The sequence below is a fragment of the Stegostoma tigrinum genome, chromosome 1 (genome assembly GCF_030684315.1).
Source record: "Stegostoma tigrinum isolate sSteTig4 chromosome 1, sSteTig4.hap1, whole genome shotgun sequence".
In the NCBI taxonomy this organism is placed as follows: domain Eukaryota; kingdom Metazoa; phylum Chordata; class Chondrichthyes; order Orectolobiformes; family Stegostomatidae; genus Stegostoma; species Stegostoma tigrinum.
The window spans coordinates 46,092,256-46,118,079 of record NC_081354.1 but is presented as its reverse complement, the minus strand read 5'-3'; the positions used below and the strand labels follow the sequence as shown (position 1 = coordinate 46,118,079).

The 25,824-nt window shown below is 42.9% G+C and overlaps 2 protein-coding genes across 6 annotated transcripts in view; one reads left to right on the top strand and one right to left on the bottom strand.

The window, feature by feature from the left end:
- Positions 1-13,956, bottom strand: part of abce1 (ATP-binding cassette, sub-family E (OABP), member 1) — a 53,725-nt gene extending 39,769 nt beyond the window's left edge. Inside the window, exons 1-2 of the mRNA XM_059645060.1 lie at positions 13,768-13,956; positions 5,559-5,726 (exon numbers count right to left, since the gene is read on the bottom strand). Of these exons, the coding sequence (XP_059501043.1) occupies positions 5,559-5,661 (103 nt within the window). The 5' untranslated portion in view covers positions 5,662-5,726; positions 13,768-13,956. The remainder of the gene's footprint in view (positions 1-5,558; positions 5,727-13,767) is intronic.
- Positions 13,957-13,969: 13 nt separating this feature from the next.
- The window catches only part of anapc10 (anaphase promoting complex subunit 10), a 170,758-nt gene continuing 158,903 nt past the window's right edge, over positions 13,970-25,824 (top strand). For all 5 annotated transcript variants that reach the window (XR_009445647.1, XR_009445649.1, XR_009445648.1 and 2 more), the window contains exon 1: positions 13,970-14,084. The gene's annotated coding sequence lies outside the window, so the exon portion shown is untranslated. The remainder of the gene's footprint in view (positions 14,085-25,824) is intronic.

Here is a 25,824-nt window from a genome sequence, read left to right as displayed (position 1 = left end):
CAGTGGATGCAGTATACCACATTGGCAGATGTGCAGGTGAACCTCTGCTTAATGTGGAATGTCATCTTGGGGCCTGGGATGGGGGTGAGGGAGGTGTGGTGGGGACAGGTGTAGCATTTCCTACGGTTGCAGCGGAAGGTGCCGGGTGTGGTGGGGTTGGAGGGCAGTGTGGAGCGAACAAGGGAGTCACGGAGAGAGTGGTCTCTCCGGAAAGCTGACAGGGGAGGGGATGGAAAATGTCTTGGGTGGTGGGGTCGGATTGTAAATGGCGGAAGTGTCGGAGGATAATGCGTTGTATCCGGAGGTTGGTAGGGTGGTGTGTGAGAACGAGGGGGATCCTCTTAGGGCGGTTGTGGCGGGGGCGGGGTGTGAGGGATGTGTTGCGGGAAATACGGGAGACGCGGTCAAGGGCGTTCTCGATCACCGTGGGGGGAAGTTGCGGTCCTTAAAGAACTTGGACATCTGGGATGTGCGGGAGTGGAATGTCTTATCGTGGGAGCAGATGCGGAGGAGGCGGAGGAATTGGGAATGGAAGGGAGGAGGTGTATTCTAGGTAGCTGTGGGAGTCGGTGGGCTTGAAATGGACATCAGTTACAAGCTGGTTGCCTGAGATGGAGACTGAGAGGTCCAGGAAGGTGAGGGATGTGCTGGAGATGGCCCAGGTGAACTGAAGGTTGGGGTGGAAGGTGTTGGTGAAGTGGATGAACTGTTCGAGCTCCTCTGGGGAGCAAGAGGCGGCGCCGATACAGTCATCAATGTACCGGAGGAAGAGGTGGGGTTTGGGGCCTGTGTAGGTGCGGAAGAGGGACTGTTCCACGTAACCTACAAAGAGGCAGGCATAGCTGGGGCCCATGCGGGTGCCCATGGCCACCCCCTTAGTCTGTAGGGAGTGGGAGGAGTCAAAAGAGAAGTTGTTGAGTGTGAGGACGAGTTCAGCTAGGCGGATGAGAGTGTCGGTGGAGGGGGACTGGTCGGGCCTGCGGGATAGGAAGAAGCGGAGGGCCTTGAGACCATCTCATATTCACCATGGACGTCCAGTCCCTGTACACCTGCATTCCGCATGGAGATGGCCTCAAGGCCCTCCGCTTCTTCCTATCCCGCAGGCCCAACCAGTCCCCCTCCACCGACACTCTCATCCGCCTAGCTGAACTCGTCCTCACACTCAACAACTTCTCTTTTGACTCCTCCCACTCCCTACAGACTAAGGGGGTGGCCATGGGCACCCGCATGGGCCCCAGCTATGCCTGCCTCTTTGTAGGTTACGTGGAACAGTCCCTCTTCCGCACCTACACAGGCCCCAAACCCCACCTCTTCCTCCGGTACATTGATGACTGTATCGGCGCCGCCTCTTGCTCCCCAGAGGAGCTCGAACAGTTCATCCACTTCACCAACACCTTCCACCCCAACCTTCAGTTCACCTGGGCCATCTCCAGCACATCCCTCACCTTCCTGGACCTCTCAGTCTCCATCTCAGGCAACCAGCTTGTAACTGATGTCCATTTCAAGCCCACCGACTCCCACAGCTACCTAGAATACACCACCTCCCTTCCATCCCCTATTCCCAATTCCTCCGCCTCCGCCGCATCTGCTCCCACGATAAGACATTCCACTCCCGCACATCCCAGATGTCCAAGTTCTTTAAGGACCGCAACTTCCCCCCACGGTGATCGAGAACGCCCTTGACCGCGTCTCCCGTATTTCCCGCAACACATCCCTCACACCCCGCCCCCGCCACAACCGCCCTAAGAGGATCCCCCTCGTTCTCACACACCACCCTACCAACCTCCGGATACAACGCATTATCCTCCGACACTTCCGCCATTTACAATCCGACCCCACCACCCAAGACATTTTCCATCCCCTCCCCTGTCAGCTTTCCGGAGAGACCACTCTCTCCGTGACTCCCTTGTTCGCTCCACACTGCCCTCCAACCCCACCACACCCGGCACCTTCCGCTGCAACCGTAGGAAATGCTACACCTGTCCCCACACCTCCTCCCTCACCCCCATCCCAGGCCCCAAGATGACATTCCACATTAAGCAGAGGTTCACCTGCACATCTGCCAATGTGGTATACTGCATCCACTGTACCCGGTGCGGCTTCCTCTACATTGGGGAAACCAAGCGGAGGCTTGGGGACCGCTTTGCAGAACACCTCCGCTCAGTTCGCAACAAACAACTGCACCTCCCAGTCGCAAACCATTTCCACTCCCCCTCCCATTCTCTAGATGACATGTCCATCATGGGCCTCCTGCACTGCCACAATGATGCCACCCGAAGGTTGCAGGAACAGCAACTCATATTCCGCCTGGCAACCCTACAGCCATATGGTATCAATGTGGACTTCACCAGTTTCAAAATCTCCCCTTCCCCTACTGCATCCCTAAACCAGCCCAGTTCGTCCCCTCCCCCCACTGCACCACACAACCAGCCCAGCTCTTCCCCCCCACCCACTGCATCCCAAAACCAGTCCAACCTGTCTCTGCCTCCCTAACCGGTTCTTCCTCTCACCCATCCCTTCCTCCCACCCCAAGCTGCACCCCCAGCTACCTACTAACCTCATCCCACCTCCTTGACCTGTCCGTCTTCCTTGGACTGACCTATCCCCTCCCTACCTCCCCAACTACACTCTCTCCACCTATCTTCTTTACTCTCCATCTTCGGTCCGCCTCCCCCTCTCTCCCTATTTATTCCGGTTCCCTCTCCCCATCCCCCTCTCTGATGAAGGGTCTAGGCCCGAAACGTCAGCTTTTGTGCTCCTGAGATGCTGCTTGGCATGCTGTGTTCATCCAGCCTCACATTTTATTATCTAGCTTATATTGTCATTGAGAGCAATGAGGGACAGGCAACAAATACTCACTGCGTCAGCAATCCCCATCCCATCACAGAATACATTTTAAAGTACCGATCTCGGAAGGGGTGCTATGAGTTCCTGCTATAATTCAAGTGAAGCTGAGGATTAAGTAAGGGCAGGCTGCACATATTGGCCTTCTATTCCCTTCAATGTAGATAATTAAGCAGGGACATCATTTAAGCAGGGTGAAAAAGAAAATTTATTTCCAATGCTGGGGAAATCATGAACATGGGGATATTTCAAAATTAGAGCCAGGCCATTTAAGAAAATCAGGAAACACTTTCACAATGTTCTGCCCTAAAAGGCTTCAGTTCTGACAACTGAAGATTAAGATTGAGTTTGATAGATTTTCATTGGCTTAAGCATATCTAGGGATGCTGAGTTAAGTCCAGTAAATGGAGTTGAAGTACAAATCTGTCATGATCAGTTTGAATGGTACAGTAGGCTTGATGACCTGAATGGTGCTCTCCTATTCTATTATAGATAGAATGCAGCAGTTATTCTGCATCTCCAATAGAATGGCTCTCTTGGGATGCAATCTGAATGGTTTCGAGTTGACCAAAATTGAACTGTTAAAAGCTTCAAAATCATTTAGGATTGGACTCGAGGTTGTTTGTTTCAAAATTCACATGATGGAAAGGAAAGAACTAATAAATTAAACAGTACCAAATTTTCTGATGGCCACATAGTTATTTCTGCAGCATGGATGGAAGCTGCACAATGGGACCAAGCAGATTCCATGACTTTACAGACTCTGTGGGTATTGTCTAGGAAATTGAAGATTGATTGACAATTTGCCTATGCCTGGAGCTCTCAAAGGGTCCACTTAAATCAGAGATTTGAGAGATTTCTGTTGCAGTAAATAGCGATTCTGGAAAAGATTAGACAATTAAAAACAGTGATCCTCAGTAGCTATTCAACTGATGCCCTCAATTTACCGTACATTTCCCCAAACATACATACCTCCTGACCCTGATATGATAACACCCCTCGTCCCACTGAGATCCAGCATCCACCCCCACTCTGAAAACGACCCCTCAACCCAACATGCTATATTCATTCCTCGTGAGCTGACACTCCCCACAGACTAGAGACTCAATCATCCACACGCCTCTCCCCAGGTCCCAACAGCTACCACCTCACACTGCTCTGCTGTGTGCCTGGCAAATGAACCTCATTTTCCAGGATTACTGAACCTTTTGGGATGTTGGACATTTAAAAATCACAGAATAAAACAACTACTGTGGAAAGCGGGATATAGTTTGATTATCCTGCACTATGAGGAACCTGTGAGATTTGGAGTACATTTTGCATTTCTGACAGAGGCCTGATCAAAGTCTCCTGGCAAAAATATAAAGCTCTTTTTGAATGCAAAAGAGAGAGCAGAGTAACAATCCAAGCATGTCTGCCATTCCTCAGAATCCAACCAAAGATGCTTCTGCAGTTCATGGAATATGAACAGTTAACCATGCACAATCAGCATGTCTTTTATACGGACACCTGACAATTGAAAGTTTTTAACTGATGCTTTAAAATAGTTGAATTAATTTAATGGAGATAAATAAATCAATTTGCTGTGGTTTAATTTTTTGAATCTACTTTAAGACTTTTTTGACAACAAAAGTTAAAGCTTCGAAAATTACAGATGAAACTTTCATAGACCAGAATCATAGAATCCCTCCAGTGTGGTAACAGGCCCTTCGGCCCAACAAGTCCACACCAACCCTTGGCGTATCCCACCCAGACCCATCCCCCAATAACCTACCTAATCTACACATCCCTGAAAACTACAGGAGGTTTAGCCTAGCCCATCTACCTAAGCTGCACATCTTTGGACTGTGGGAGGAAACCGGACCATCCAGAGGAAATCTATGCAGACAAGGGGAGAATGTGCAAACTCCACACAGACAGCTGCCCGAGGGTGGACGTGAACCTGGGTCCCTGGTGCTGCGAGCCAACAGTGCTAACCACTGAGCCACTGTGCCACCCCTTGTTTCTCTATGGGGTGGGGGAGGGGGAGGGGAGAGACATTCATTGTTACTGACCAGTGTTTTCATTAGAAGTGAATATTTTATTACAGGCTTTCTTAAAAAAAATGTTTAGCATGCTGTTGAAAACAGGTGATCAAGATTACCCCCTTGGGGAATGCAGAGGTTGATTAGAGAAAACTGAGAACAGCAGCTATTACAAGATATTGAACAAAGCCAAGTGGGAACAGTTTCAACCATCTGGCCCTAAGCTGTAGAATTCTCTTAGTTAACTGCCTCTCTACCTTCCTCCCCTCCTTTAACATGTACCTTAAAACCTATCTTTCTGACTAAGCTTTTGGTCATCTACCTTAATATCACCTTACAAGGCTGTGTACTCAATTTTGATTTTTAAAGCTCATGAAGCACATTGACTTTTTATTATATGAAAGGTGCTATCAAAGTCTTAGTTTTTTTTTCATTGGAAGTAAGAAGTTTACATATAATCCACTGATTTAGGGCACTTTTTGTGCTCACCTATAGTGGTTTGAAAAATGTAAGGTTTTTATTAACACATTACAGACATACTAAAAAGTTTTAACAGAACATAAACAAATTGATCTTTTCTATCATATAAAGAATTACAGAAGTTTAATATGCCACTAACAGATTTGCATACATTTATTTTTCTTTCTTCTCATCCAACTATGACAAGACAAGAAAAATTAAGCTGCTTACCCATTCGAACTACTGGACAGCTCTTCTTGCACTCCTGACGACATTTCTTGGGCTTGCATTTATCATGGCTGACTATGGCAATTCTGGTTAGCTTATCTGCCATATTGCCTCAGTGAGCTTATATCTTGACAAGAAAAACTTTGTATCATGCCAGCCAGCAACCTCAGTCTACAGACAACAACAAAAAAAATCCATTAATCAGAAACACCTCACTTACAGGAAAAAAAGTATACCAGTGTGTAATGTTAATTACAGAATCAGGGTCATACAGCACAGAAACAGACCCTTCGGTCCAACTCATTCACGCTAACCAGACGTCCCAATTTGACCTCGTTCCATACCCTCTGTTTATATGGACATCCAGATGACTTTTAAAATGTTGTAACTGTACCCACCTCCATCACTTCCTCTGGTAGCTTATTCTGTGCAGGCACCACCCTCAGCACGAAAGAGGTATCCCTCATGTCCCTTTTAAACCTTTCGCCCCCTCACCATAAACTTATGTCCTCTAGTTTTGGACTCTTTCATTCCAGGAAGAAAAACCTTGGCTATTCACCCTATCCATGCCCCTCATGATTTTATAAACCTCTAAGGTCACCACTCAGCCTCTGATGCTCCAGGGAGAAAAGCCCCAGCCTATTCAGGCTCTCCTTATAGCTCATACCCTCCAGCCCCAGCAAGATTCTTGTAAATCTTTTCTGCACCATCAAATTCAATGACATCCTTCCAATAGAAGGGCAATCAACAGTATGGAGTATTCTTTAAAAAAGGTGGTCTCACTAATGTCCTGTACAGCCACAACAAGCCATTCCAACATGTATACTTAAATGTTGTGAAGATAAGCAGGCCAAACACCACCCTGCCTACCTGGTGACTTCACTTTCAAGTAACTACGCACCCCTAGGTCTCTTTGTTTGGCACTACTCCACAGGGCCCTACCATTAACTGTATAAATCCTGCCCTGGTTTACCTTACTAAAACGCAACACATCATATTTAAACTAAAGTCCATATACAACTTCTCAGCCCACTGGCCCATCTGATCAAGGTCCCATTGTACACAGATAATCTTCTTTATCGTCCACTACACTATCTATTTTGCTGTCATCTGCATACTTACTAACCATACCTCCTATATTCACATCCAAATCATTTATATAAACAAATACATTATAAACATTTCAGAAACAATAACTTTAAAAATGTAAAAAGACAATTTAACAGCAACTGGTGATCTAGATGCTTTAAAATTCAATAAATTTAAAATAAAAGCTAGTATCAGCTACCACAGTTATGAAACAACCAACTTTATGAAAACCAATCAAACTCACTCATGCTCTTTGAAGGAGGAAAGGTGTCATCCCTGCCTAGTCTAGTTTATGATGGGAAATACATTCTGTGCTGACTACTACTACCCCTCTGAAATAGCCTAGTAAGGCATTCAGAGACATCAAATTGCTAACAAAAAGTTGAACAATACAACTGAGTAGTCTAGAAGAATTGATCTGGGTATTGAACTGACCAATGCACATCCTGCCCAGTCAAAGTCACTGAGATACAGCACCAATGTTAAGATTGAGAGACGTGTCACAGACTAAAGCAGAATCATACCTTACTTCCAATGTTAGATTCCTCAATCATCACCTCTACGTATGCTCTCTCTCATCAGCAAGGTGGATCAACCAGAAGTGGGAGTACAGTTGCACGCATTTGGGAAGGGGTGATGCTGGTAGTGCTCAATTCTGGGCTTGAAGTCTCATGACATCCCAATAACCATGAGTAATGAAATCCTGATAATTATCTCACACAGTCCTCACTCAGCTCAAACTAATGTGGAAAACTACTTGTCCATTTTGTCCATAGATATTTACTCATTTGCAAGCTTACTTTCCACTTCCAACACACTAACAACTGTGGCTGGAAGTTCCATACAGTATGTCACCATTTTGAGTGAGGCACTTACTCGCTCGCTCGTCCGTCCCTCTCTCTGTCTCTCTCACTCACACACACATCAGACACACAATCTGTCTCTAAACCGCAGATCAATTCTAGATAGGACCATTACCTCAGAAAAGCAGCTGGTTAAAAATGATCCAGCCAAACAAAAGAAATTGAAAAGGTAGGAGAACATGCCTGGTATAACCTAATATTTAATTTTGATCTGACCCATTGGTTGGGAACAGTGGGTTTATACTTAGTTTAGTATGTTTAGTAGCTGTTCAAGACTTGATATTGACAGTTCTGGTAGCTTCAAGTAACTTTGATACATAAACCAAGAAATTAAGTCACCAAACTTGAATGGTAACAAGCCAACAACCTAAACCAAAGACCCACTAGTTGAGATAGTCTGTCTGACTTCGTAACTTTACACCTCAAGCTGATAGATTCCTGGCCAACGTCAACAGGTCAAGAAGTGTAATGAGAAATTACACTACCACTGAAAATTGCTACTTATTTTGGGGAAAATCATTAACACTTTCAGTATCTACGTATGGTGACCACATATGCTAGATGCGCATTCAGCTGCAGCTTCTGACTGACTACGTGAAACAGCTGGGAGAAACAGATTGACTCACTGTGGAGCATCTATGGATGCAGAGGACATTATGGATGACGTATTTAGTGAGGGTGGCAGGCTCTTGTGGGGAAAGCAACAGCAGCACTACAAATTGGCTCTGTTGTACAGCGGGGAGGGCCAAAGTGCAAGTGAGCAGTAGTAACAGGGGGACCCTATAGTTAGTTGTTTTAGATAGGCATCTGTGAGGTCTCAAGAGACTCTCCAGGGTGCTGTGTTACCAGGGTCAAGAATGTCGCAGGACATTCTGAAAGGGGACAGTGAGCAGCCAGAGGTTGTTGTCCATATCAGTAGTAATGACAAAGGCAGAAAAGAGAGATGCAATACTGCAAAAGAAAATTTGGAGAGTCAGGTAGCAAGTTGGAAAGCAGGTCCTCCAGGGTTGTAATCTCAGGATTATTCCCTGTGCCACAGGGAATCAGGCCAGAGATAGCAAGATAGTATAGTTGAATGCATGGCTGAAGAACTGGTGTTTCTGGTAGGCTGAAAGGGACCCGTACATGACACTTAAACTAGAGAGAAACCAAAATCTCTGCAGGAAAGTTTGCAAGTGCCACTTGGGAGAGTGACATATGTAGACAGATCAAGGTAAGATTTGAATCAACGGGGTTGTTTTTAGTAGGTGATTTTAAATTCCCCAATATTGTCTAGGATTCCAAGTGTTGGGGCTTAGTTGGGTCAGAAATTGTTAGAAGCATTCAGTAGGGTTCCCTGAAACAAAATTTCCAACTAGGAAAGGGGCCGTACTAGACATAGTATTGTGGAATGAGCCTGGCCAAGTTTCAGTGGGGGAACAGCGAAAAAATTCCAGGGTGAGGAAAGGGGTTTACCTAGGAGAGGGTGCAAAAGAGGTTTACACAGGATTTCCACTGCACTGGAGAGCTATAAGGATAATTTGGTCAACCTTGGATTGTTTTTTGCTCAAACATCAGAGGCTGAGGGTCACCCTGAAACAAGTGTGTAAAATTATGAGGGATGTAAATCAGGGGGATAATCAGTCTTTCTCCCAGAATGAGAATGTCAAATACTTGGGGGAAGGGGAGACTTTAAAAGGAGAAGATGTGAGAGAACAAGTGTTGTTTTTAAAAAGAGACGGTGGCAGGTGCTTGGATTGCACTGCCAAGAGAGGTGACAGAAGCAAATGTTATAGCAACATTTAACAGGCATTTAGACAGACATGAACAGTTAGGGAAAGAGGGGATTATGGACCACATGCAAGCAGAAGTGATTAGTTTAGAACGGCACCATGTAGCCACACACCTGATGGGCTGAAGAGCCTGCTCCAGTGTTGTACTGTTCTACATTCTATTGGGCTAGGTCAAAGCCAGCAGTTAAATGCAGAAGAAATTCAATAAAGTTTGACAAAGAAGGAATACCAACAGGAGTAAGACAAGGCAGTACTGTAAAGCTTGTTTTTGCAGGCCTTGAACACCCCATGGACACAGCAGCAGAAATGACAACAGGGGAATATTGTACGTCCCAATACCTGTATCAACACTGAGAGCAAACTGGAGTGTAAACGTGCACATTCCTATACACTGGATAAGAGAAGAACATAGAACAGAAGTGTTCTGTTTAATGTCCAATAATTAAACTTAAATTAATGTCTACGTGTGACGGTGATGGCTTAAAGGTCAATAACTTGGCTGTGGTTGTAGTACTATACAAATATGCAATGCAACAATTCAACAAGCTTCTATCAATGATATTTTCCAAACCTGTGACTTCTGTCACCAATAAAAGCAAACATATTGGAAGGACCAACTACAAGTTACTCCAGAAGCTACATACCACAACTTACAAACATAAGAAACAGAAGAGGTAGATCATTCAGCCCCTCAGTTCTAATCTGCTATTCCATAAGATCACGTTGCTTTGTTAGTGTTTCAAATTCTACCCCATTAATATTTGATTCCATTGTCTAACAAGAATTTATCCAATTCTGCCTGAAAAATATTCAAAGATAACCTCATTTCCGCTGCCATCAGAAGCAGTGTTCCAATTTCATGCAATGCTGGAAAATAAAAGCACCCCCCTCCCCGATCTACTGTAAAACGGCAGTCCTTAATTTTAGAGGATTGTTCCCTATGATGGGCTCACCTACAAGAGAAACCATATTTTCACATTCACCTTGTCTAAGACAATTCAGAATCTGACATTTTTCATCAAGTCACCCATCATGCTAAGCTCCTGCAGATGGAAACTAGACAATCTAAACTATCCTCAGAATCCCCACTCATTCCAGACGTTAATCTAGTAAACTTCCTCTGAATGAATTCCACCATTTAAATCCTTCCTTAATTAAGGGGACCAAAGAAAAGTATGCTGATGGTACTCAAGATGGTCTCATCAATATCCACTATAACTGAAGCATAACATCCTTGCTTTTATGTTCAATTCCTCTCAATCTGAAATATTAATGAGATGCTATCCCAACGAGAGGAAAAGCAGCCATTATTAAAGACCACCTCTTGCACCAGGAAGATACTGACGCTTAAACACACGTACCAATAAGTTCTTTCGTGCTATTATTCGACTGCTGAATGGACCCCTCTAACTTCAAATCTAATGTTGATCTTGCTTTTGTACACCTCCCATGCAGTGGTAACCTTGTATGCTTCGTTCTAAACACCTGATCATCCGTATGTCATTGTATGTTATGAGCTGCCTGCACTGCACACAAAGCAAAACTTCTCACTGTACTTAGGTACATGTAACAATATCTCAAATATTGTCACTTTTCTTTGTGACTTATGTATCATTACATCTAGATCGACTCGCTGACAACTCACATTTTAATCACATTATCTTCTAATAACTAGATTTTTGCCACTCTCCAATTATTTGTCCGCAAATTCTAAGGTTTCTTCACAATATTCTTTCCTATCAATTGTTGTGTGACTTTAGTTACCATACCTTTCACTCCTTTCACCTAATTTATTGATCTAAGTTGTGAAAGCTGCCGCCTTAGCAGAGTCTCTTGCAGAACCCTCCCACTCATCACATCCTACCAAAGACCCTCTATATGATCTTCTGTCAGCCTTTTCTCTCTGCTAATATGTTACCAGATACATTATGGGCTTTTATTTTGTGCAGTGATCCTTGGAAACCCACGTCTATTACACAAATAAGCTCTCCCTCATCCACGATGTATGCTATTCCTACAATTAACTCCAATAAATTGGCTAAACATGATTCTCTTTTGATGAAACCATGATAAATCTTCCTGATTACCTCTGGTTTCTTTTGGAAGTGTGGAGCTGCAATCTCTAACAATTAACTTCCATATGCAAGCTATCAAGCTGACTATAAAAGATACCCTTTTTCTGCCCGCCCTCCCCTTTTTTGACAAGGTTATACTTGTAACTTTCTAGTCCATTGGAATCCTTCCTGAAACCCTGGAATTTTGGAAAATTAACAAACGGACATATCCAGCCAATTAGCCACACATTTTAAGACCCAAGGACAAAGTTCGTCTTGGCCCAGATTGGAAGTGGTCAAAAGTGAGTTTAAGCGGTAATAATTTGGTTTAGGATAATTATGGCCTTGGGAAAAATAATACTCAGCAAGTACTAGTGAAAATAAGAATAGCAGAGAAGCTTTCGGAAGAAATGATCAAGTAGATTGGGCCCCAGGCACAGCCAAAACAGAACAGGGAAATAAGAATAAAGCTCAGTGAAGAGGTCAGAGAAAGAATTCCTGCCTTTAAGATGTAAACTACAAGAATCATGGGAAATCCTATATCTATTGCTTCTTAATTAGTAAACATTGAATTAAATACTGCCTTTTTCTAAAAAAAATCTCTGTTGCAACTATTCTCTGCACAATGATGGCTGACAGGTGACTTGGTGGGAAATTGCCATTTGGTGTTATGGATCAGACCAAACACCCTCAAATTATTTTAGGGTAGTCTAGACCCTGAGTTTTCTTTTAATTTTAAAAGCAAATCTAAGTGTCTGTTCCAGATAAAATGAGACTGGTCAATCTACTCAATGTGAAGGAAAACAATTTAAACACTGTCACTAAAATACAACCAAAGAACTTAGAATAATTTAATTCTATTGGAAGACTTAATAGTAATATATAGTAACTATTACTAATTAACTGTTCCAACATAGTAACATTCTACAAACACTCCCCTTGGCAAAAAAAAAGGAAAATTCAGACAAATTCTCACATGCAGTTCTCCCATCCAGGAGAAAGAAACATCAAGAGAAAATTCAGAAAGTTGCAGCGAGGTAGTCACTGAAGCATCCAACTCTGTTGACACCCCAATAGCTTCTGATGCTACAGACAAAATCAAAACCCAGAAAAGTGGATCAGAGAGCTGGCCATACCAATCAGGCTATTTTAAAGCAAAACATCAAAGGCCTGCCAAGCTGTTTACTCAAGCGGTCTCCAGTAGCCAGCTCAATACTTCTGCTGTATAATCTCTCCAAAAAAATGGACAAAATAACCACTTAAAGTGACAGCACTATCATATTAGGCTTTTGTTAACCAAATGTTTTATTGGTCTGAAAGGTATAAATTGAACTCCAGTTTAATTAATACCATTTACATTATGATTGCCATTTCACCGAGGTCCTCTTACTTTCATGATCAGATTTCAAACTATCACTATCACTTGGCAGATCAAAATCCTAGCGGTTCCTTTCTAATAACACTGAACATAAATCTACACAGTTTGTGTGGTGTAAGTAAGTAAGTCAGCAGTTCCGACTATCTCGAGAGAAGTTAGTAATGAGTAATAAAACCTGGCCTTGTCAGTGACACCTCTAAAATATTTAAGAAAAAACCCAAAACACATGCCCATTAAACTGAAGAATATTTAATAAGTATTGCATAACTAAGTCATTTTTCAGATTAATGCGACAAGATCAATATTAGACTCAAACGCAGACAAACCCACAAACTGTGATATAAAAAAATGTTTCCTTAGGGAGGTGAAGAAATGCTTCAAACCTCTGCCTCTCAATAAACGTGATAGGTTTTCAGCCTTATTTTCTACAAACAAAACTAATTTTAACTAATCTCAACAAGGTAAGACACAACTCAATGAAGAAAACAACAATTTTAGGTTTTGAGACGTTCATCACAGTGTATTTCAGAGTAGTGCATTTAGTACGGCAAAAGTTCGCAGCTTAACAGAATTTTTACCAGAATGCTATTTATAGTTCAATTTTTTGACAAATGAAAGACAATGATAAAGCCACAACCCCTCTCAAACTTGCGCGTGATATATACGTTTCAAACTTGAACACCTACAGCATTTAATTGATTCATTGCATGATGGAGTAATATAATTCAAACGGCTACACTTCTTCAGAATTTGATTAGCGTGAAAAACCAACTGTTTTAACAAATACGTCATCTTCTGCCCAACTCTCCTCGCCTTAACGTTAAGATTTAAGGCCTGTAACAGCACTGCCATCTCCAGCGAATGCTGTGCTTATTGCCCAAAAATTATTAACAGGTAGACTCGTTTGCGGCCTATGTAAGGCAATGAGCCCGAGGCCTGCATGATGTCCACGTTCTTGCTCACTGCCTCCCTCTCACAAACTCTTACCCCACCCCTGCCCTGAGTCACATGGAAATCTTCCTTGCACCGAATACACTCCTCTGATCACTCCTTTACCTGAGCGGACGCTGTGAAGGTGCAAGTAGCAGCCACTGCCCAAGCCAACGCCTCATAAGTATTATCTCTTGTCTGTCTGATGTGACAAATCCTCTCAAGTTTTAGCTTCACACTACAAACGTGCTCCTCAGGAGTGAAAAAAAGCCGGTGAAGATGGCCCCCTACAGGCATGCGCAATGCCCACATTCAATGGCGCCTGACGCCAGCGCGTTGACGGTTGACGTGTTCCGGTGGCGCCGGTGGAGGGGAGTTGGAATGTTGAGGAAGCCGGACCGTAATAGAGCTTGTTTGAAGTTCATCTTTGCCGGTTCAATAAGGTAAGTGAAACTACTTCGTATGGGGTTACTGAGACTATACCTCGAAGTGAACCGTATTGAGGGGACAGTGAAGTTCGGATTGTGAACGATATCACCCCCCCCCGGAAAAATAAGCACCTGTCAAAATGCTGCCACGCTCCTGGTCATTAACACTGATCGCTGAATCCATCCAGTGTGGAAGCAGACCATTTGGCCTATCGACTCCACACCAACTCTCCGAAGAGCATCTCACCCAAACCCACTTCCGCCTCCTACCGTATTCCCTTGTAACCTTGCATATTGCCCAGGTCAATTCACCTAATCTGTACAATCCGGCACACAATGGCCAATCCACCTAAACTGCACATCTTTGGACTGTGGGAGGAAACCCATGCAGACACAGGGAGAATGTGTAAACTCCACACAGACATTCGCCCGAGCATGACGACTGAACGAACCACCGTGCCGCGGTAGCAGTGCCTGCGTTTACGATTATCTGTGGGAAGTTCGCCTCTATCTCCTCCGGTAACGAAGATTTGGAGTGGAATACAACAGTACAACATTGCACTTCGTGTTCATTCCTTCTGGACAGTGGCCCGGGATTAGGCAGGTCAACACTAAGGAGGTTCCGGCTTTTCTGACACCTGTTGTAGTGCATTTGTTAACTGCCTGAGCAGGCCAATGAGTAGCTTGTGGAGGTTTCGTATTGAACCTCAGTGATGATGCGCTGACCAAGTTTTTTCCAACGCGTTCTGTTTTTATACCAGTTTATTAGGCAGTTTGTTACTGGACTGCCAACGATGAGATGATGTGCTTTCTCTTGCTGCTAAGAATAATTTAAAACAGTTTGACCACAAAGAAAACACCTGATCTGTTGAACAAAAACAAAGTTGCTGGAAAAGCTCAGCAGGTCTGGCACATCTGTGAAGAAAAAAAAGTTAACGTTTCGGTTCGGGTGACCCCTTCATCAGAACTGAAATCCTAACGGGTAACACTACAGTTGTTATGGGAGATTTCAACATGCAGGTAGACTGGGAGAATCAGGATGGTACTGGACCCCAAGAAAGGGAGTTTGTGGAGTGCCTCTGAGATGGATTCTTAGAACAGCTTGTACTGGAACCTACCAGGGAGGAGGCAATTCTGGATCTGGTGTTGTGCAATGAACCGGATTTGATCAGGGACCTCAAAGTAAAGGAGCCATTATGAGGTAGTGACCATAATATGATAACTTTTAATCTGCAGTTTGAGAGGGAGAAGGGAGAATCGGAAGTGTCAGTATTGCAGTTGAATAAAGGGAACTGTGGAGCTATGAGGGGGGAGCTGGCCAAAGTTCAATGGTACAGTACCCCAGCAGGGATGGCAGTGGAACAACAATGGCAGGTATTTCTGGATATAATGCAGAAGGTGCAGGATCAGTTCATACCAAAGAGGAAGAAAGATCCTAAGGGGAGGCAGGGGCGGCTGTTGCTGACGAGGGAAGTTATGGACTGTATAAAGATAAAAAAGAAGTATAACATAGCAAAGATGAGTGGGAAGCTGGAGGACTGGGAAGCTTTTAAAGAGCAATGGCGGATAACTAAAAAGGCAATACACAGGAAAAAATGAGCTATGAAGGCAAACTGGCCAAAAATATAAAGGAGGATAGTAAAAGCTTTTTTAGGTATGTGAAAAGAAAAAAAAATGGTTAAGACTAAAATTGGGCCCTTGAAGTCAGAAATGGGTGAATTTATTATGGGGAACAAGGAAATGGCAGAAGAGTTGAATAGGTACTTTGGATCTGTCTTCACTAGGGAAGACACAAGCAATCTCCCAGACGCAATAGTGGCTGAAGGACCTAGGGTAATGGACGAACTGAAGGGTATTTATATTAGGCAGGAAATGTTGTTGGATAGACTGTTAGGACTGAAGGCCGATAAGTCCCCGGGACCTGATGGTCTTCATCCCAGGGTACTTAAGGAGGTGGCTCTAGAAATTGTGGATGCGTTGGTAATTATCTTCCAAGGTTCTGTAGATTCAGGATCAGTTCCTGCGGATTGGAGGGTGGCAAATGTTGTCCTACTTTTCAAGAAAGGAGGGAGAGAGAAAACAGGAAATTATAGACCGGTTATCCTGATGTCAGTGGTGGGAAAGATGAAATTACGACTCATTTGGATAGCAGTAACAGAATTGGTCAGAGTCAGCATGGATTTACGAAGGGGAAATTGTGCTTGACTAATCTTCTGGAATTTTTTGAGTATGTATCTATGAAGATGGATAAGGGAGAACCAGTGGATGTAGTGTACCTGGACTTTCAGAAAGCCTTTGATCAAGTCCCGCATAGGAGATTGGTGAACAAAATTAGGGCACATGGTATTGGGGGCAAAATACTGAGTTGGATTGAAAATTGGCTGGTTGGCAGAAAGCAAGGAGTAGTGATAAACGGGTCCCTTTCAGAATGGCAGGCAGTGACCAGTGGGGTACCACAAGGTTCGGTACTGGGACCGCAGCTGTTTACGATATATATTAATGATATAGACAAAGGCATTAAAAGTAATATTAGCAAATTTGCCAATGACACGACGTTGGGTGGCAGTGTGAAATGTGAGGAGGATGTTATGAGAATACAGGGTGACTTGGACAGGCTAGGTGAGTGGACGGATGCATGGAAGATGCAGTTTAATGTGGATAAATGTGCGGTTATACACTTTGGTGGCAAGAACAGGAAGGCAGATTACTATCTCAATGGAGTCAAGTTAGGTAAAGGGGAAGCACAACGAGATCTAGGTGTTCTTGTACATCAATCAATGAAAGCAAGCATGCAGGTACAGCAGGCAGTGAAGAAAGCTAATAGCATGCTGGCCTTCATAACAAGAGGAATTGAGTATAGGAGCAGAGAGGTCCTCCTGCAGCCTTACAGGGCCCTGGTGAGACCACACCTGGAGTATTGTGTGCAGTTTTGGTCTCCAAATTTGAGGAAGGACATTCTTGCTATTGAGGGAGTGCAGCGTAGGTTCACGAGGTCAATTCCTGGAATGGCAGAACTATCATATGTTGAAAGATTGGAGCGACTGGACTTGTATACACTTGTGTTTAGGAGGATGAGAGGGGATCTGATTGAGGCGTATAAGATTATTAAGGGATTGGACACTGTGGAGGTGGAGGCAGGAAGCATGTTTCTGCTGATGGGTGAGTCCAGAACCAGAGGACACAGTTTAAAAATAAGGGGTAGGCCATTTAGAACAGTATTGAGGAAAAACTTCTTCACCCAGAGAGTGGTGGATATATGGAATGCTCTGCCCCAGAAGGTAGTGGAGGCCAAGTCTCTGGATACTTTCAAGAAAGAGATAGATAGAGCTCTTAAAGATAGAGGAATCAAGGGTTATGGGGATAAGGCGGGAACAGGATACTGATTGTGGATGATCAGCCATGATCATAATGGATGGTGGTGCTGGCTCGAAGGGCCGAGTGGCCTACTCCAGCACCTATTGTCTATTGTCTAACCCTTCTGTAGTTCTGATGAAGGGTCACCGGATCCGAAACGTTAACTTTTTTTTTCTTCACAGATGCTGCCAGATCTGCTGAGCTTTTCCAGCAACTTTATTTTTGTTCCTGATTCACAGCATCCGCAGTTCTTTCGGTTTCTACCTGACCTATTGAAATTGAAATGCCTTGTTTAAAATAGATCTTCATTCATGGGATGTGGGAGTTGCTGAAAGGCAGCATTCATTGCCTGTCCCAAACTGTTTGACCATGCAATGAATGAGACATCTTGAACTACTCCATTTCATTTGGTCAAGTATATCCAGAATGTTCTTGTGAATTTCAGGATCACTTGTATATTTTGAAATATGATATGTGAGTTGGAGAATGTTGGAGGTGTTCTAGTCTGTGTATAGATGATGTCCTTCAAAACGGTGGAAGCTTATACTCTTGGAAACTGTTTTTCAAGGATTTCTGCATCTTGTAGACAATGATCAATGCAGCTATGATGTGCCAAGGTTGGTAGGTGTGAATGTTGAAGATGGTCGATGATGTGGCAGTCAAGTGGGCTATTTGTCTCATTTTCTGCCACTAGTCCACCCATTCTATCAGACTATTTCCTCTTGAAGTTTATCACTATCTTCTTTTCTGTTCAGAATGCTTCCAAATGAGTAATTGGCAAATTTTGCAATGGCACCTGTACTCTGAGCCATCAATTTATGTATTTCGAAAAACAGTGATCCTGACGTTGTAGGCAATTCCCACTGTATACCTTCTTCCAATCTGGAAAACAATTGTACAGGGTCAATTGTATGAGTACCACATTTCCTGTAATTCAGCCTTTTTTTAACCTCAACTATTGCTGTATCTTTCATACCATGAGCTCAAACTTAGAAACCAGTTTATATGACACTTTATGACTCTCTTGTGAAAGTCTATTGTACATCAACCATACTTCCCTTTCAACCCTCACTGTTACCTCATTTAAAAAAAACTCAACCAAACTATTTAAACACAATGTGCCCTTCATTTTGCTTGAGCTTTTCTTAATTGAATTTCACCAGGTGACTGTTAAAGTTAGTCAGTATTATCATTTATGTTAATTGTACACTCTATTTGCTTTTATTATTTGCTACCATTTCCCCTCTGAATCTTCTATATTCAGCCTGAATGCTCTTATTGTTCACCTAACATCTATCATATGCACTCCTTCCTAACCTCCTTTTATGCTTTAACTTTTCATTCTGAAGAAATTATCATGAGCTGCTTTCTTGAACCACTTTTATGTGGTCTGGGGTACTCTCAGTGCTGTTGGAGAGCAAGTCCCAGGATCTTGACTAATAGATGGTGAAACAAAAGCTGAGGAGTTCAAGAGTGTGGTATTTCCACGTGACAGCTCCACTTGACCTTCAAAGTGGTGGGGATCACGAGGTTGAAAGCTGCTATTGAAGGAATCTGAGTGAGTTGCTTAATTGCATCTTTGACATTGTGCACACCGATGGTACTCTGCACCTGTTACGGAAGAAGTGAATGTATAAATTGGTGAATAGATTGCCAGTCAAGCTTATGGCTTTATCCTGATGATGTTGAGATTTTTGTGTGTTGTTGGAGCTGCACTCGACCAAACAGTTGGAAAGTATTTTGTTACACTGTTGATTTGTAATTTGTTTCTGAAGGATTTGAAGAATCTGCAAAATTCCAAGCTTTTTACACGCTGTTCCAAATGTAATATTTATGTTTTTCCCAATGTGGGCACCATTAACGATAATTAAATTGAACATTAAAAAAGATGGTTTGATTAATGCCTTGCATATCTGTATGTTGTTTGCAGGATTGTTTTCCAACTGCCATGTAGACACTACTCTGAAACATGTGAACTACAGTTATATGAAGTCTGTGAAACATATCAATTTCTACCATCATGCATAAGTAGACATTTACTTCAACTAAATATCATTGTCTTCAATTCCTGCTACAAGTTCATTTCTATAGCAGTTGACTCCATTCCACTTCCTGCCAACCGTCTGAGGTTGAACCTTTTACTTCCATTGTCCTTGAGATGAGCTTTTAACCAGGATGTTTGTGGAGTTTGCACATTCTCCCCATGTCTGTGTGGGTTTCTTCCAGGTGCTCTGGTTTCATCCCACAGTCCAAAGATGTGCAGGCTAGATGGATTGGCCATGCTAAATTGCCCATAGTGTTCAGGAGTGTGTGGGTTATAGGGGGTTGGATCTGGGTGAGATGCTTCAAGGGTCAATGTGGACTTGTTGGGCCAAAGGGCCTGTTTCCACACTGTAGAGATTCTATGATCTATGAGCTGTGAGCCACATGCCCATTCTATTACCAAGACCACTAACTTCCACTTTCAAACATTCCCCTATCCCATTATCTCTTCTACTGAAACTCTCGCTGATGTTATTGTTATCTTTCTTCTGGCCCACATCCATAAATGTTATACTTTACGTGAACATCAACTTGTCTATTCCATTCACTTATCACCCCTGTGCCTAGTAACGTATGTTGTCCCCCAGCTAGAAAAGCTTCTTCTGGAACTTGTACACTTGTTTTCAAATCCCTCCGTGGCCTCACCTGTCCATGTTTATATAACCACCTCGATCTCTTTAACCGTCAGTGATCTCTCTACAACAATTCTGACATGTTTCTCTTCCCTGATTGCACTAGTGTAAATTACCAACAGCTGCCTGAGCTCCAACATCAGATTGTTTTCTACCAAACAGTATGAATTTATTTCTATCACTTGTGGCCTTTAAGTGAAATTGCAAGTTTTCCAGTAAACAAGTAAATTAAACTTTTCTTGAGTGGCTGCTAACAACTACTCGATGCCTGGCACATCGAAAGGTGGTTGTGGTTGTTGGTGGTTAGTATCTCTGAAGGAGTTCCTCAGGACATTAAAATTTTGATCAATCTGTTCTGATGTGTTATGACACACCTTTGGAACAGGTGGGAGTTGAAATCCAGGTGTTCTGGTTCAGAGATAGAGATACTACTACGGGGCTACAAGAGCCTTCCATTCCGTAGGGTAGTGTCAGATCCCGAGCTATCTTTGGCTGCTTCATCCAATCACCTACGCTCCATCACAAGGACAGAAGTGGGGATATTCACCAATGATTGTATAATGATCAGTACCAATCACAACTTCTCAGATCATGAAGCAGCCATTGTCCACATGTAACAAGACCTGGACAGTATCTAGGCTTGGGCTGAAATGTGACAAGTAATATTCACACCCCACAAATGTTAGGCAGTGATCATCTCTGATAAGAAACAGTCTAATCTGATCCCCTAGACATTCATTGTTATTATGAATTTTCCCAATTTCAATATCCTGGGAGTTACCATTGACCAGAAACTGAACTAGGCTTAACAAATAAATACAGTGGCTACAAAGTAGGTCAGAGATGATGAAAACTGCAGTAAGTAAAATGCCTCCCGACTCTCCAAATCCTGTCTACCATCTACAGGGCAGAAGCCCAGAAGTGTGATGGAAAATCCCCACTTTCCTGGATGAGTGCAATTTCAACAACGTTCAAGAAGCTTGATGCCATCCAGGACAAAGCAACCCATTTCATTGGCACCACGTCACTTCACTGATGCTCCATAGCAGCAGTGTAGGCTATCTATTGTACAAGATGGATGGTAGAAATTTGCCAAAGGTCCTTAGTACCTTCCAAGCCCACAATCAATTCTGTCTAGAAGGACAAGGGCAATAGATTACAAGGGAACAATATTCACCTGCAAGTTCTCTTCCAAGCCTTTCACTATGTTGACCGGAAAATATGTCGCTGTTCTTCAGTGTCACTGGGTCAAATTCCTGGAATTCCCTCCCTATTGACATTGTGGGTCTATCTCCAGCACATGGACTATAGTGATTCAGGAAGCCAGCTCACCACCATCTTCCCCTGGGCAACTAGAGGCAGGCAATAAATACTGGTCCAGCCAGCAATGCCATTTCTCATACTGCTGAGATTGTCTTTTGTCCTATGGAGTACCTGTTTATCTTTGTTCAAAATACACTTAAAGAAAAGTAATTCTGTTTACATCAAGTTTTAAATGCGTATGGATTTAAGAATTATGTTTATAACTATTTACAAATTGTCTTCACTTAACAATAATAACTTGCAGGTAAACTAATAACTCTGATGCAGGGATAGAATGCACTGTACCCAAATTTGCAGATGCCACTGAAAAAATTTGGGAAAATAAGTTGCAATGAAGAAATTTACAAATACATTAATTATGTGGGCCAAAATCTGGCTGATGGATATATCCATTTTGGTTGGAAGAATAGAACATAGAACATAACAGCACAGTACAGGTCCTTCGGCCTTCGATGTTGTGCCAACCTGTCATACCAATCTCAAGCCCATCTAACCTACACAATTCCATGTACGTCCATATGCTTATACATTGACGAGTTAAATGTACCTAAAGTTGGCGAATCTACTACCGTTGCAGACAAAGCGTTCCATTCCCTTACTACTCTCTGAGTAAAGAAACTACCTCTGACAGCTGTCCTATATCTTTCACTCCTCAATTTAAAGCTATGCCCCCTCGTGTTCGCCGTCACCATTCTAGGAAAAAGGCTCTCCCTATCCACCCTATCTAACCCTCTGATTATCTTATATGTCTCAACTAAGTCACCTCTCAACCTTCTTCTCTCTAACAAAAACAGCCTCAAGTCCCTCAGCCTTTCCTTGTAAGACCTTCCCTCCATACCAAGCAACATCCTAGTAAATCTCCTCTGTACCCTTTCCAAAGCTTCCACATCCTTCTTATAATGCAGTGACCAGAACTGTATGCAATACTCCAAGTGCTGCTGCACCAGAGTTTTGTACAGCTGTAGCATATCCTCTTGGTTCCTGAACTCGATCCCTCTATTAATAAAAGCTAAAACACTGTATGCCTACTTAACAGCCCTGTCAACCTGGGTGGCAACTTTCAAGGATCTGTGTACATGGACACTGAGATCTCTCTGCTCATCTACACTACCAAGAATCTTACCATTAGCCCAGTACTTTGCCTTCCGGTTACTCCAAAGTGCATCACCTCACACTTGTCTGCATTAAACTCCATTTGCCACCTCTCAGCCCAGCTCTGCAGCTTATCTATGTCTCTCTGCAACCTACAGCATCCTTCGTCGCTATCCACAACTCCTCCGACCCTAATGTCGTCTGCAAATTTACGAACCCATCCTTCTACACCCTCATCCAGGTCATTTATAAAAATGACAAACAGCAGTGGACCCAACACCGACCCTTGCGGTACACCACTAGTAACTGGTCTCCAGGATGAACATTTCCCATCAACTATCACCCTCTGTCTTCTTTCAGCAAGCCAATTTCCGATCCAAACTGCCATATCTCCCACAATTCCATTCCTCCGCATTTTGTACAATAGCCTATTGTGGAGAACCTAATCGAACGCCTTGCTGAAATCCATATACACCACATCAACCGGTTTACTCTCATCTACCTGTTTGGTCACCATCTCAAAGAACTCAATAAGGTTTGTGAGGCACGACCTTCCCTTCACAAAACCTTGCTGAATATCCCTAATCAATTTATTCTTTTCCAGTTGATTAAAAAGACAACGTATCATCTAACTAGAGAGAAATGTCACAATGCTTTGGTGTGGAGTGATCTGGGTGTCCTTGTGTATGGGTTACAGAGAGATAAAATGGAGGGCAATGGAATTTTGATATTTATTGCTAAATGAATGGAGTATAGAAGTGTGGAAGTGTTGTTGCAATTGTACAAGGCATTGATGATACCACATCTGGAATACTGTGTATGGATTTGGTCCCTTTACTTGAAGGATGTAATTGCATTTAGAGACAGTTCAGAGAAACAAAACAAAGAAACCTACAGCTCAGAAACAGGCCCTTCGGCCCACCAAGCCTGCGCCGATCAAGATCCTCTGTCTAACCTGTCGTCTATTTTCTAACGGTCTGTGTCCATTTGCTCCCTGCCCATCCATGTACCTGTCCAAATATATCTTAAAAGACACTAACATGTCTGCGTCTACCACCTCCGCTGGCAACGCGTTCCAGACACCCACCACCCTCTGTGTAAAGAACTTCCCACACATATCTCCCTTAAACTTTCCTCCTCTCACTTTGAACTCATGACCCCTGGTAATTGAGTCCCCCGCTCTGGGAAAAAGCTTCTTGCTGTCCACCCTGTCTATACCCCTCATGATTTTGTAGATCTCAATCAGGTCCCCCCTCAATCTCCGTCTTTCTAATGAAAATAATCCTAATTTACTCAACCTCTCTTCATAGCTAGCACCCTCCATACCAGGCAACATCGTGGTGAACCTCCTCTGCACCCTCTCCAAAGCATCCACATCCTTTTGGTAATGTGGCGACCAGAACTGTACACAGTACTCCAAATGTGGCCGAACCAAAGTCCTATACAACTGCAACATGACCTGCCAACTCTTGTACTCAATACCCTGCCCAATGAAGGAAAGCATGCCATATGCCTTCTTGACCACCCTATTGACCTGCGTTGTCACCTTCAGGGAACAATGGACCTGAACACCCAGATCTCTCTGTTCGCCAATTTTCCCTAGGACATTTCCATTTACTGTATAGTTTGCCCTTGAATTTGATCGTCCAAAATGCATGTTCATGAGATTAATTCCAGAAAACAAAGGCTTGTCTTGTAAGGAGAAATTGAGCAGTTTAGGCCAATACTGACTAAAGTTTTGAAGAATGAAAGGAAATCTAATTAGGGTATATAAATACTAAAGGGGATTGATAAAATAGACGTTTCTCCTTGCCCGACAATCAAAAACGCAGGGTCATAGTTTTAGTCTAAGGGGTGGCGGATTTAAAACAGAAATGAGGAGAAATTACCTTTTTCAAACAATTGTGAGCCTGTGGCATTCACCATTGCAGTGTTCAGTGGATTCTTGAACTAAGTAAATTTAAGGAGGACGTGGACATATTTTTAAATAATAATGAGTTAAAGGGTCACAGGGAGTGGACAGGAAAGTGAAGTTGATCCTAAGTTGAGATCAGCCATGATCATATTAAATGGCAAAGTAAGCTTGAGGGGCTGAATTGCCTTCTACCTTTTGGTCCAGTCCGCCCATGTCAGCCACAATCCCAGACTGAACTAATCTCACCTGCCAGTGCTTGACCCATAGCCCTCCAAACATTCCTTATTGGTGTACTTCGTCCAAATGTCTTTTAAATGTTGTAGCTGTACCCACTTCCACCTCTTCCTCTGGACGTTCATTCCACATGAGCTACTCTGTATTGAAAAAAAATTGCCCCTTGTGTATATTTTAAATTTTTCTCCTCTCATCTTAAATATATGCTGCCTAGTCTTGAAATCCCCCACCCTGGGAAAAAGACACCTGCCATCACGTTATCTATCCCCCTCATGATTTTATAAACCTCTATTAATCACCCCTCAACCCCCTTCACTCCAGTGGAAAAAGGGTCCCAGCCTATCTAGCCTCTCCTCATAACTCCATTCCCAGCAACGTCCTAGTTAATCTCTTCTGAACCCTCTCTGGCTTAATAATATCCTTCCTATAACAAGACAGCCATTCTGAGATATATGTAAGCATAGTAAGGTTGTAATAATGGAAGATTTTAATTTTCTAAACATTGGCTGGGCTACCATAGTGTTAAAGATTTGGATCATGAAAAAATTTACTAAATCTGTTCGAGAAAAGTTTCTTTATCAATATGTGGATGCTCCTACTAGAAAAGGAGCAAAACCAGACCTCCTTCTGTACAATAAGACAGGGCAGATGACTGAAGCAAAAGTGGAGGAACTCGATGGGTCTAGCGACCATAATTCTAATAGTTTCAAAATAGTTATGGAAACTTCCATAAAAGTTAAAAGTTTTTGATTGGAGTAAGGCAAACATTAATGCTATGAGACAAGAACTTGCAAAAGTTGTTTGGAGTAAACTGTTTATAGGTAGAAGAAAACAACATGTGACAAGTGGGAGGACTTCAAGAGTGACGACAAGAATTCAAAGGCATTACGTTCCTGTTAGAATGGAGAGTGGAGGGTAAGGTTGGTAAGATTAAGGAACAATGGAGGCAATTCTAAAACATAGGATTTACGGACATTGAGAGAGGCAAAATTAATTAGGGATAGTCAGCATGGTTTTGTGTGAGGAAAATCGTGTCTCACAAACTTGATTGAGTTTTTTGAGGAAGTTAGCAAAAAGATTGATGATGGCAAAGCAGTTTTTTATGTGGATTTTAGCAAAGCACTAATCAGTAAAGTTAAATCAGATGGGATTCAGAATTGGC